At 37.8% G+C, this 14,265-nt stretch overlaps 1 protein-coding gene across 4 annotated transcripts in view; it reads right to left on the reverse strand.

Moving 5' to 3' along the window:
* The window catches only part of THSD7A (thrombospondin type 1 domain containing 7A), a 2,877,792-nt gene that overhangs the window by 246,624 nt on the left and 2,616,903 nt on the right, over window positions 1–14,265 (reverse strand). For all 4 annotated transcript variants that reach the window (XM_044066751.1, XM_044066750.1, XM_044066748.1 and 1 more), the window contains one exon: window positions 6,833–6,978. In XM_044066751.1, coding sequence (XP_043922686.1) covers window positions 6,833–6,978 — 146 coding nt within the window. The remainder of the gene's footprint in view (window positions 1–6,832; window positions 6,979–14,265) is intronic.

Below are 14,265 nucleotides of genomic sequence, written 5' to 3' on the forward strand. Positions count from 1 at the left end.
GTTACAGGTGGTAATACATCCTTTTTCAACATATGCATGCTGATATATGGTTTCAAGTTCCAACCTATCCAATTCTGACAAGAACTTATCCAATACTACCTTCTCGATTATTTTTCCACAACACGAAAGTAGACTTAAGGGTATATATGACTCTGGGTTTGTCCTACTCCCCATCAGCTCAAAGACAGGTTTAATAAGCATGTCTCCAATCTTGAGGAATCTCTCCATATTTATATGACCTAGTGAATAACCGATACAATGGTACTGTAAGTTCTTGCTGAAGTGTACTTAGGACATTATTACTAATTCCATCTCCTCTCTGTGTTTTGTTCCAGTCCAGTTTGCATAGTTTTTTTTTCACTATAATCTAATTTGATTCCAGTATCTGAGGTTACCTGGATGTCACTAGAACAAAGTATCACCCCCTTTGTGAAGCCAAACTATTTTGCAAATTTTGTAAATATATCTATAATCTGTTCTACCTAAAAACATATTTTAGAATCTGCACACAGTTTATCAGTTTGTATGTCTTTACTCCTTCCACATCTTATGTATCTATAAAAATATTTCCTATTATACTCAATATCTTTATATAAATTTTCCTCAAATTTTTCTTGATCTTGTCTCACATTATGCTTAATATGTTTGTCGATCTTATTTATTTCAGTTTTCAAAGTTGTAGTTCAACCTCTCTTCCATTCCCTATATATTTTGTCTCTCATCTTAATCAGATACCTTGTTCTTATGGAAATATATCCCCCTGATGTTGCATGTCTAGATCCTGATTTAAAATTTTTTTTTGCACTCGAACAATTTCTCTTTCAAAACTTTAAACATTCTATCTGCAGTTTTTCCACTGAATACCTCACTCCAGTTAGTTTTACATAGTGACTGTTTTGCTTCCATATAATCTGTAATTAACTTCCCATGCATTGGTTTAGATTAAAGTTTGGTAGAATAATCTAGCAACAAATAAACCTTTATAACCCCATGATCACTGCACATCAGTGGTGGTAAAACTTGACTTGAAGTAACAGTAATTTCTTTAGGAACACAAACAATGTCTAGTAAGTTCCATCCCCTGCTAGAACTTTTTAGAATCTGAAACAGTTGTGGTTACTGAATATACGTTGTGAATAATTTCTTTACTAATGTTGTTGAATCAATATTATTCTAGTCTGTTTCTATTAAATGAAATCCCCAACTAATATTATTCTTACCTCCTGTGTTTTATGCAGGAAATGTAATTCCTCTAGGTCATCTGCACTTGACTTTGGTGGTCTCTCCACTCCAACAACTGTCATATGTTCTAGGATTGTCTTAATTGTCACAGTTGCACAGTCTATAGTATAGGTGTTATCACCGAATGTGTAATAATCAGAGGTCTCATAACTATCTTTAATCCCTATCATAACACCTCCACCTGATTTTTGCTTGAATGTCTGCTACAGTAAAAAATGTATATCCTGACAGAACTGGTTTCCAGACATTGTTCTTTAACAATGTTTCACAAATAATAACATAAATCTTGTGGGAATGTAGCAAATTTTCCAATAAAAAAAACTTTATTATTAATGCTCCTAGCATTAACAACCATCAGACATGCACCAAATGTTGTTGTGAACTGTTAAATTTTTAATCTATCAAAAATCCTGCCTAGTGTTTGTTAAATATTGTAAAATATCTGCTGGAAAACATCTCTTGCCTGATCTTGACAAATGTATGCCATCCTGTCTGAACACATTTGTCCAAAACTAGGCTTGGATGCTCTATGTTTCCATTTTTTAAAACAGAACTTTTTTTCCATGTAGGTATTTACCCAAAACATCTTTTCATTCACAGTGACCTAACTATCCTTTCTATAGGTGATTTGTGAAAAATACATCCTAACACCAGTACAAGTTATACTCTCTAAGAGTGCTGTCAGTTCCCTACTAACAGTCACAGAATCCTTGCGGATGAGATTATTTGCACTGGCATAAATAAAACAGATCCTTACTTCCTTACATTAAGGTGTTACAAGGCTTGTCTCACATCTTCTATTTTTGCTCCTGGCAAGCATAACACTATTTGATGTTTACTATCTTCTCTGCAAATATAAGTAGCAATTCCTCTAATAATTGAAACTCCAATTACAAGAATATTTTTGCCGACCAGCTCTGAAGAGTCTTCAACTTCTAATACAATAATATCTGCTCTATCAGTTATTACAAAGAATAGATCTTCATCACCATTAGTCTTATTAATCCCACGGTTTTCACTGTGTATTAAATTCTCATCCAGCTGATATTGTAAATCCACAGCTTGAGCCGTATAGTCAACGCCTGTTTTTCTCTTCTTTTTTCTTACAGTAATGTTCTTCAGTCCTTCCACATTCAGTTTTGATTTCTTCCTTTTCACCTGTCCCTTGCCTCTTTTTTCTACCTTTTCCATTGGAAAGGTGATGCCTTTTTCCTGTAGACTGAACGCTTTCTGATAGACAGATATCATCATTCCCTGTAACCTGTGTGTTACATAAAGCAGTGTCCTTTTCACTACGTATTCTCTTTCCATTACAGTCATTAGTCAATTTCTTTTTCTTCCTTGATATTTGTTGTGGAAGCCTTCCTTTCCTTCATTTTTGTTACCTTCTAAACAAACCGCATCCTCAGATTGCTGAAAACTTCCATCCAGAATTCCAAAGTTGTCAGGGGCATTGTGTTGGTTTATAGGGGTTGAATGATCTTTACAGACAATAGATCCATAATTTCCTAAATGTGTTGCATTTGTTCTTTGCTTAACAAAATTTATCTCACCAGTCCAGTCATTAATATATAAAACAACAGTTCTCCAAGCTATGCCAGTTGCACAAGTGCAATCATCATTAAGTCTAGATTAATTTCTAACAATAGTAAGCAAATCATCCAACTTTTGGCATAAGGAACACAGATAAATGAAAAAAGTATTCCCGCAACATCCACCTCCTACTCCAAACACATGCAACATTTGTTGTTTTTTTTCCCTGCATTATACCCAATCATCAAACATTATAATGCAGGGAAAAAAAACAACAAATGTTGCGTGTGTTCGGAGTAGGAGGCGGATGTTGCGTTGTTCTGAAGAAGTTTCCGTTTTTTGGAAATGAAAGCGCTTAACCTATGCTCTATGTTTTTCGTTCATTAAATCTTGTGGAAATATATCTTTGGACTGAAGAGTCTGATTTATTGAACTGGCACTTTGGTGACGTTTTTGGGACAGCCTTCATTGAGTCTGTTACGGGAATACTTTTTTCATTTATCAGTTCTTTCTTCCCATTGTCCATTTGTGTTTTATGAGGAACACAGATCACCAGTGTCATCAGCTGTTACCTTTAAATATGCATAGCATTTATTATACTGTACAAGATATTTGTGCATTAGCAAATCATTAATTACATACTCATTTAAGGAATCCATATTCAGCTTCAAACAAGTAAAATATTGTAAATTAAAGGTATAATCAAAATCAGCAAATGCAGAATTCAAAGAAAACTTAAATCAAATTTAATGACAAAAATCACACAAATCATATACAACTAAATACCAAAGTAAGTACAGTAAAGTTTTTCTGACCGTACAGGTTCTGCAAGTCAGACAAAAGCTGTAATTCCTTTACGTTACACGAGAAGATGCGCAGTAGCTTCTGTTCACTATCTTTCACAGTCGCACTTCTTTTTAACAGTAAGGATCAGTAAATCACAAACCAGGGTAGGATTGTTTAGATATGCTCTTGATTTTCCTCTCTGCAGTATGTGTAAATTTATAGCAGTCTAGGCCCCTTGGGATGGCTAGAGCCTGCCTGTCTAAAACCTATCCCTTTCTAACAATCAACAGTGAAATTACAGGTAAAACAACAAAATATGAATCAAAGTAAATCTTGTTAACAAGCTATCCCTTCCTACTTACAAACAGTGAAAAAAGTGATAACAAATAAAATATAAATTCAAATAAAACTTTTCTTACCAGTCAGCTCCACAGTAAATCACAAACCAAGGTAGGATTGTTTAGATATGCTCTGGATTTTTCTCTCTGCAATTTGTATGAATTTATAGCTATATAGGCCCCTTCGATGACTAGAGCTTGCCTGTCTAAAACCTATCCCTTTCTAACAACCAGCAGTGAAATTAAAGGTAAAAACAACAAAATATGAATCAAAGTAATTTTTGTTAACAAGCTATCCCTTCTTACCTACAGTGAAAAAAGTGATAACAAATAAAATATAAATTCAAATAAAACTTCTCTTACAGTCAACTCCACAGTAAACCAGGAACCAAGGTAGGATTGCTTAGATATGCTCAATAGTCTGAAAACTAGAATGATGTTTTAAAATAAGTTGTGACCCAGATAGTTCACCTCAGAGCTAGATCCAGCAGTACCCCACATATGCAGTTGCCTAGGGCCCGCTGGCTTGGAGATGGGGACTGTACAACATTTAATTTTTAATTAAAAGCAAAACAATTTTATTGTCCATTTTAAGATCTTTTTCTTTAAATCTCACACATTGCTGGGCATGCATCCTGACATGCATTCTTTGATGCAAACCCTGTTTTATATTAACTTTTCTTGCTTCTGAGTAACACATACAGAGTGTCTCTAGTGTCTAGTGTTCCCTCCCACATGCCTTCCATGCTTCAAAATTCTGTCCTGTTTAATTTATAAGTAAGGGAGGGTGATATCTAAAAGTCCCTTGATGCCTTCAAGTATTGTAGGCTTTGCTTGTTAATCTAGGGGATTGCACAATCAGGCGCACTCGTGTACACTTGTGTATACACACACACACACACACACACACACACACACACACACACACACACACACACACACTCAGAAACAGTCCCACTCAGATGCAGACAGTCACCTAATAACACCCCATTAACCCCTCCACACACATGCATATATGCACAGACATGCACACATGCACACACACACACACACACACACACACACATACACAGTCACAAACAGTCCCACTCAGATCCAGACAGTCACCTAATATTACCCCGTTAACCCCTCCACACACATGCATATATGCACAACAGACATGCACACAGACATACACACACACACATGCACAGAAAGACAGACAGGCAGACACACACGCACACACACACACACACACACACACACACACACACACACACACACACACACACACACACACACTCAATTACACATACACACACACACACACACACACACACACACACACACACACACACACACACACACACACACACACCAATGCACCCATCATGAAGTGGCTCAGCTCATTCTTGGCTCATTAACTGCCAGAAATGAGAGTCCAAGCTGAGCTTGTACTCAAGTCTGATCATTGTACAATCCAGTGCCAACTTGCCCATCTGTAACTACCATGCGGTTTTCACATTAATCTGCTCTACTCCAAGTCAACACTCTTATATTGTAGAAGGGTTATCCTTTTAACCACATGAATTCTAACAGTGCCTAAAACATATGCTCACTCTACACAATATTTTACAATACAATATAACATGAGAAAACCAAAATTATGCCATTGTTATGTCCGAATGGCCACCATTAGTACTGAAATGAAACATTTAATTATACTTCCTTTCTGTCTATGTAATTCCAGTCATGGCTCTCACATGAAATGAAATACTCTCTTATCTTCATCTGTTCTAAGACTGGCACATTGTATACATTCACTCTGCACAACCACCCACAGCAGTCACTGTAAGGAAAAGTATGCTACCCTGCTTTCTAAAACCCTGATATTTTACTTTAGTAAGCTGTGCTGAATCATTCATATACACAAAGCAGAGCTGTATAACTGCACATTTCCTAAAATGGTTATGCCATATTGTAAACCTATCACATGCACCCGAACATCCATGCAGCATAAGGGTAATGGCATAAAACACACCAGATGGCACAAAACTGAAGCTATCAAGTCTTAAGCCAGTCACGAAAATATCCACTATCATACATTTCTACCCTACCCTGACACATGGCACCTCTACCTCAATCTCTTTCTTTTGCGAGATAATGAGACCAGATGCACTTTCTCTAGGCAAAATTACTTTGCCGTACATCTGTCCTTGCTTTAGGCCGGTTGCTGTCTTTCAGTTCTGGTGGATTCTCAACACATGGGGCATTTGTGTATCCCCTCTGAAGATGTGCACTGCTTTTGTTAAAGCCAGCATAACTAGCAGTATTTTATGCTAGTTGAAGAAAGTGTGATTCTGCAACTAATTGAGGCTTTCTGGCATGATGCACTGAGCAAAGTGCTTGTGATTTGCATACAGTGGCCACTGTCACTGTGTAGAATTTTTAAGGACGGTGAAGAGGACTAAGGCTGTTAGTTCATATCAAGTTTCATCTTGTAGTCTTGGGTTTGATTCCTTCATTCCTCATTTGCCTAGTCTGTAAACTCCCATTTAGTCATTGAATGCAATGGTCCTGCTCTACCCATGAAAAATAGCACTTGTAGCTACTGGATTTACCTGGTTAAAATAAATTAACAATATATGTAATAAAAGTGAAGTGATTCCAAGATTACCACACATATATAGTTGAAATGAATCATTAGTACTTGCAATTTATCTTCTTTTTTTCTTCTGGAGAAACAATTCATGACATTGTGCAGTTAATAAAAACTCTTTCATAAACTGCACAATGGCTCATTCTAAAGACAATATACTTGTATATACTATTCAAAATAAAAACACAGTCAGATTCATTCAAAGGATTTAATGCTTCTCATTTTAGACCTCATATCAAAATGTAGTTTGAGTTTCACTTTCCAGAATCTTTCTGATTTATGCAAGCAAACATACCTCAACTTTGCATGAAGACCATTGGTCATATTGCCACTTGTAGCAAGGCCTTATGGTACATGGCTTGGATTGTTCCATCTGGGAAGGACATGGTCTGCCATCGCCTTGAGAAGACTGGATTATTTTTCTGTGGCGCCACATTCTCCCTTAAAAACACACACAGCATTAAAAGGATTAACCACATATACATTATATAGCTGTCCATCTAGATTATTGACATTTATTGTTATATTGTTACATAAGAAAAAGTACAGTGTAATTAAATAATTGTACCTTATAAGGCATGGCTTTTAAAAATTTATTGTATTGAAAATGAAGCAAACTTGCTAATTATGCTTCATGTTGTCTTGATACAAACTTTACTTTCCATCAAACCATTTACAATAAGTCATACATAGATCAGTTATGTACTTCTGATTAAAGAGATGTGGCCATGCAGCTGAGTTATTTAATTCTTACAATACAAGTTGTCTTGAAGAACAGCTCACCTGAATACAAAGCATTTTGTAAATGCTATTTCTTCACATTGCCTGATAACCATCAGTCCACCCATCCTCAGGAGCAATTATACAGGCAGTAAACCTCAAACCCTACCTGCTGATGCCTGATAGAAGCACCCCATTACCACGCAAGCCATTATATACCTTCCCTGGCATATGCATACTCCCATACAATTATGTACCTCCCCTGGCATATGCATGCTCCCACACACATGACTATGAGTGCCACCATCAATGATTAGGGATACCAAGCTCACATCCTCTGGTCCCAAGGCAAATGTTTTAGTTCAAGCAATCATTTGTATGGACTAACCTGGTTTACTAGGACCACCATTTCCCCTCACCCTAGGAAGGGCAGGCTGATACAATCACTCCCACCCTCCCTAGCCCACTTCTTCCAGCATCTAAGCCACTAGCTGAATTCAGGTTGTTTGGGTGACATTAAGCACTGCATCCCTCTGCATCACAGAACTATGTAAATGTTGGGCTTTTTAAATTATAAAATTATTTAAGTTCCCCCTAATCCAACCTGAAAGGTACCACATATAATGTAAATATGATTTATGTTTCTCTCTGTTTCTTCTCCTTCCTGATTCTGTAGTGTCTCTACACATTTTGGTTGTATTAGCATCCTTGTCTTACTTACCCTTGGTACTAGTCACAGCATTTATTACATCTAAGAGAGACCATTTAATGGCTGACCTGTTCCCTAAGTGATGGGGTGGTAGCCACAGCTAAGCCACAATAACTGTAAAAGAACAAGTCACTGTTCCGGGCACAAAACTGGTGGATAACTTGTCTGTATATGAGTTTAAAGCTGATAAATACAGCTAAAGATCACTGGAAAGTTAATATGTAAATTGGAGTTTCCTATCTAAGTCAGCATTTCTCAAATGCCAAGACCAATCTCCCCAGGGATGTTTGCGCTTGTTTTAGGGAAGGTCTAATTTAGACTAAAACAGGCATTTAAAACATCAGCTATTCTGTATAGTTAAAGGTGAGAGTAGACTAAATGGATGTGAATAACTGCCAATAAAAATATGTATCGGAATGGAAAACAGAGAGAAAAGTAGCAATGCCCAGCAGCAATATCGAATCATATCTATTTAATGCTACTGTGAGTGCTTGTCTGTTGAGGATCTACTTTTGCACTGCTTTTTGTTTTCAATGGAGAGGCCTGATGTAATTTTTGTTGATATTTATGGAAGGATTATGGAGTTTTGTTGATATTTATGGAAGGCTTGTGGAGTTTTGCTGTGGTCTGCAGGAGGCTCACTATAACTGAGTTTGAAAAATAGGATTTAAGATCTCTAGCCAATTTGAGTGACAGGCAATTTGACACCCCACCGTGAGAGAATATGGAAGCATATCTGGAATTACAAATGTTAATGATTAACAGAAGTAGGTGATCTAGGCAGAATGTAAAAAGTTGTGGTAAACAGAAATAATTTTATATGAATAGAAATGAGCTTCTAATGTTTCTAGGTAAGCAACAATTCTTATAATGCAAATCTCTGCAAAGATTGTCAAAGAACACAGAAGCTCTGAGTTCTTCCCTTGCAAATAAGTAGAGAAATTACACAACAGAAACATCTGTGTCATAACTATGTCATATAATGTGATTATCTAACATAGCGGTTGGTATAATGGTTAAGGTGTTTACCGTAAAGCTTAAAGGTGCAGTGTTTGATTCTCACTTGGGATAATTGGCTAGGCTTGAAATAGCCCACAAGGGCAGTTAGCCTAGTACTAACCTATATACATTATGTAGTGCACTGTAGTAAGAAATATTGGTTGAACAACAAAATCACATAAATAGCAGCGCTGTCACCTTACAGCGGGACGCTCCCATTCAGTTCTCAGCTACAGCGTCTTCTGTGTGGAGGCATGCGTGAATGAGCATGCCTTCGTTGAAGGTTGTGCATCAGGGCTGGTAGCTTGGCATGTAAAAATCCACTACCAAACAGCGGACCTGAGTTCCGCTGTGGTGACCCCTAACCGGGATAAGCCGAAAGACACAACAACAACAACAACAACCACCGTACAAAATAATACTAACCTGCTGCAGTGATGCCAAGGTATTTGTTCAGTACATCGGGTCAAGAAATGAAGAAAAACTCATGTTTTTCAGTTTTCAGTGGACGCGTCCTTTAAGTACATAAATGCATGTCTGATGTACTGACATGTATACTTTATATTACAGAAGTTCATTTTGTGCTACTAAAGACAGTCCTTTTAAATACTTGATATACTTTAAATTTTGTATGATTTTACTTTTAAATGAATTTTGACTGCAGAAGAAATATGTTTTAAATGATCTGTAAAAAAAATTAAAAAACATACCACTAATGTCTTAAGGATAGCAAGTTAACTTTGCTTGAGTACAGAGATTCTGTGAGTAGATCTTTTTTGTAGTGGTTATTATATTTTATGACTATTAAAGACTCTTGGTAGTATTTATATGACTAGTCTGCAATGCATTGTGTTTGTGCACAAAAAAAAAAATGGCATACCAAAGGCCTACATGATGCAGAAAATCCTGCAAAATGTGAACCTTGTCAGCATATTCCCTGGAGTACATCCTTCCTAACAGGCACAGAGCTGGCAAGTGAAGGATGTCTAGGAGAATCATTTGTGACTGACAAAGCCATGTACCTTGGAATAACAGCTGTTGACATGGGAAGGAAAACATGAGATTGCAACTGCAAGCTAACCATGTGCATAATGAATGTAAACCTGCATGGCTGGATCACTAGTATAAAGGAATATGGTCTCTTGTTCAGCAAGGTTAACAATGGCATGTGTCAAACAGCAAATCAGGTAGGCTGAAAATATATGATCTGATTCATTCAAATGCCCATATCCTGACACCACAGCTATGTGACTAGACATGAGCGAATACCCACTCTGCATCTTCACTGGTCTGCTGATACCACAGCACTGCCTCCAACTGCATGTTGTCCTGCAGTAGATTCCACATACTAAATAAATGCAAATAGTTTTTGCAAGACATGCGTAGCAATGTGGTGCAAATCTTTATGGTTCACTCTTGTTCATGCCTCACCATTATGCTTTGGCACTATATCCCTCAAAATTATGGAGTGCCAGTACCCTATACTGTATAACTGATATACCACTACCAGTTAATATAACATGATGTGCACTATACATTTTAAGGCAACCTGACAGCTATTTGTACCAGTAAAAGTGAATGGGAGCCAAGTGGACTAAGATGTAGTGGAATATAACATGTACTGGAGCACTGAACGTGTAGAGAATGGTTCCTCCCATGCTAAGCATGCACCAACACTCTGTGTATCCTGGCATTTTTTCAGACACATATAGTCTAAACTGTCCATGCATATTTATAGGAAAGCATTATCGAAATACATAGTATGCTATAGACAGCAGATGCATCCACATGTTCATAATTTCAGAAAGCTGTTATTTTTGCATGCTTTGCACAACCCACAATCATGATAACTATGAGTAATGTCCAAGGGTACATAGTTTAATTATGGGGTGAACCTGTTTTACTACTTACACCACTGTCATGACTTTGAACAAGGTATACTCTGCACTGCCCATTTACAGGAATGAGCACTATGTTTGTGAATTTGCTTTTTCATTTTGCCAGTTATATGAATCTGGATGGCCATTTTATAATGCAAAACAAAACAATCTGATTCACATAATAATTGTTTCCTTGATTATCAAGCTGAGCAAACATTTGATTTATTAAAAGCAGATATTGCTTTTGCCAAAAAGATCTGACTGTATCCTAAGCCCAGGTACACCCACAGGAATTGATGGGTGAATTTTACAGATTAGAGCAGGTGGTGCAGTGCCAGATGTTGAGGGTCCATGTGCAGTGAAGGACAGAGAGGGGGTGTCAACAGCTTCTGAACACTTCAGCTCATAATATCATTTGCACCTGCAGTTCTTCCGTGTTACTAACATTATATGGAAAACAGATACTAAGTGAATCTGAGCAATACTTTCCAACGGGAAATACATGAAGTATAGGGATGATCCAATAACATACAAAAAGTGTAGGGATGATGTAATAACATGGAAAATGTTTAGGGATGATGTAATAACATTTTTTCCATAACGATAACAGTACATCCAGTCATAGTAATTTGAAACATTCCTGTAGGAATTAAGTTGGTATTACACTGGCACTTTGTTCTACCTTACTGATGTATTCCTATACCTTTAATAACTCACTCACCAACTGTGATTTCTGTCCCTGATGGATCTTTCACTAAAATGTGCAGACTTGTTCAAACTTTCCAAATCCAGGCTCTCTAGTTTTCCTGGAAAATGGAAAAGGCTGGATGATCCAGTTGATATTTACGAGTCTGGGGAATTGTAAAACTGGTTAAGTAGATTTAGATGTAATCTATATGCTCTAAATGAATTTCTAATGCCAAAAATAAATACAAAGAAACTTTAATTTATATCAAGCACACATGCATTTTTTCTATAGGTAAAGTCCTCCTGGTCTTTGACTAGGAAAATTAATGATTTAAGCAGGTTGACCATACCTCTCAACTGTCCAGATTTTTAGAGAATGTCTAGATTTTTGCCGCATATATTTTGTCTGTTTCTCATCAAATGTATAGTTTTGGGACAAATTATTGAGGACTGCAGTACCTAAAGATAGACATTTGAGTTTCAGACTTTATTTCCTTCAGAAAAAAATGCATGTTAACACAGCAGCTTTTATTTTACCAACCTTCTAAGTTCATAAAAGCAATATTTAAAGTTTGTCCCTATTTTTGGGAAGTAGTCCTCCCATTATTCTTGGCTTTGTTCAGATTTCTTGCACTAAGAGGCTGAGAGGTATGAGGTTTGCCAACTAATAGAAGGAACATTCTGCATTAATCTTTAAAAACAGAGGCTAAAAAGGTTAAGTACTCAGCAATTAAGCTCATAAATCAAATGGAATTATGATTTTTCATATTTCTTTGATAAAAAGCTTTGCAAACCCATGCCAATTGTATGGTTCAGTGAAGAAAGCTCGGATGTAGGTCTTGCATGGACCCTACACACAATGGCAGACACATCCAAGAACAGTCTAAAAGTTCTTGTTAAATATTTTTATCTGAATTTCCCAAACCTGCAATCCATCTGCTTTTCCACCTTGTTATGATTAAGAAGAATTTTCTGAGAAGAAGAAAAGGAAGTAAGCTTTCCAAAGCACATTATGGATACCACTCAAGAGTTCTAGGAACTGCAGAGTAGCACTGAGTCATTCATTGACTCAATGACTCAGTCATTGTCCACGCTGGTGTCAACGACCTGAGACGTACCTCCTTGGACTACATGAAAAGAGACATTGAGGAGCTCTCTGATTATGTAGCCCAGGCAGGTATGACCCTGACCTTGAGCAGTATCCTACCTTTACCTAGAATGATGCCACAATACAGTGATAAGATGATCAGCTTTAATAATTGGCTTAAATTCTGGTGTCATTCAAAGGGGATCCAATGTCTGTCTGCCTGGGATGACATGCTGGACAAGCCACGCTGCTTCGCAAGGGACGGCTTGCACCTGTCACCCTAGGCTTCCGGATATTGGCAAAGGCTCTTGCCACCCCCATAGTGCCTTTTTTAGGCAAGGCTCATATTCTAAACCTACCACCCTAGAAGACAAAAAAGTAAAAAAACTAAGGGTAATGCTGCTCAATGCCAGAAGTCTCAATCTCAAGATGCACGCACTCGAGGCCCTTCTCAGTATGGAGAACATCGATGTCTGTGCTGTGACAGAAACCTGGTTCAAGGCTCCTGAGAGCACCCCAGCACTAGCAGGTTTCACCTCATATCATGCGTTCCGGCCCCAAAATCTGGACAACACCAAGAAAGGAGGAGGGGTGTCCATATTCATAAAGGACACCCACACCTCAAGGTTGGTGGCAACGCACGATGCATCGGAGACCATCCAGGTGCAATTAACCATAGGCAAGACTGCTCTGCAATTTGTAGCATGTTACAGGCCACCCCCTCAAACTCAGGAACCTCACATGGCCTTCCTGAAAACAATGGAGGGGATAAATGTATCTCCAAACACCATCATACTAGGTGACTTCAACTACCCTAATATAGACTGGGAACACTACTCAAGCCCAAACACTCTAGCCCAAAGGTTCCTGGAGTTCATAAACTCAAATGCCATGGAACAACTAGTCACCAACCCCACAAGAGGAGAAAACATACTTGATCTCATCATCACGAACATGGGATCACAATGTTCAACACCAGAAGTATACCCCTCACTGGTGAGATCAGATCAGAAACTAATCTCACTGGAGGTCCTCATCCCGCCCACCTGAAATAAAAAGACCACAGTGAAAACTTCTCAAAAGCCGACTTCACACTTCTAAAAACTAGTGTGGTCTCCTTTAAGGCCCCTGAGCCAGTGGTAAACATTACTCAAACCGCTGAATCACTTACAAATGCCTTCTACCAGCACCTACAGGACTGCATGGATCAGGCAATCCCAAACAAAACTAAGACTCTTTGTACCAAAGGCAAGCGTCCAGTCTGGTGGACCCCAGCCATAAACAAGCTCTACAACAAAAGGAGGAAGCTACTACAAGATAGAGCAAAATCCTTGAAAGGTAAGACACCTTTGATCATTATAAGTAAAAAACTAAGAGCTCTCATAAAATCATCAAAGGCAAATGTTGAGAGAAAAATCGCCAAGGACTCAAAAGACAATCATAAGGCCTTCTTTAGCTATGTTAGAAACCTAGGAGGAAACTCCCAGATATGCTCAGAATTAGTTCAAAATGATGTGAAGATTACTGAACCTACACACATTGCCAACATACTGGCTGACAGGTTCAGTGCAAACTTCTCCCTCCCTCCCCCAAAAGGAGAGATATATATACCAGAGGATTGTAGCCCCCAAACATCTCCAACGCCC

Source organism: Protopterus annectens, chromosome 3.part1 (assembly GCF_019279795.1).
Source record: "Protopterus annectens isolate FY-2018-M chromosome 3.part1, PAN1.0, whole genome shotgun sequence".
Lineage (NCBI taxonomy): Eukaryota > Metazoa > Chordata > Ceratodontiformes > Protopteridae > Protopterus > Protopterus annectens.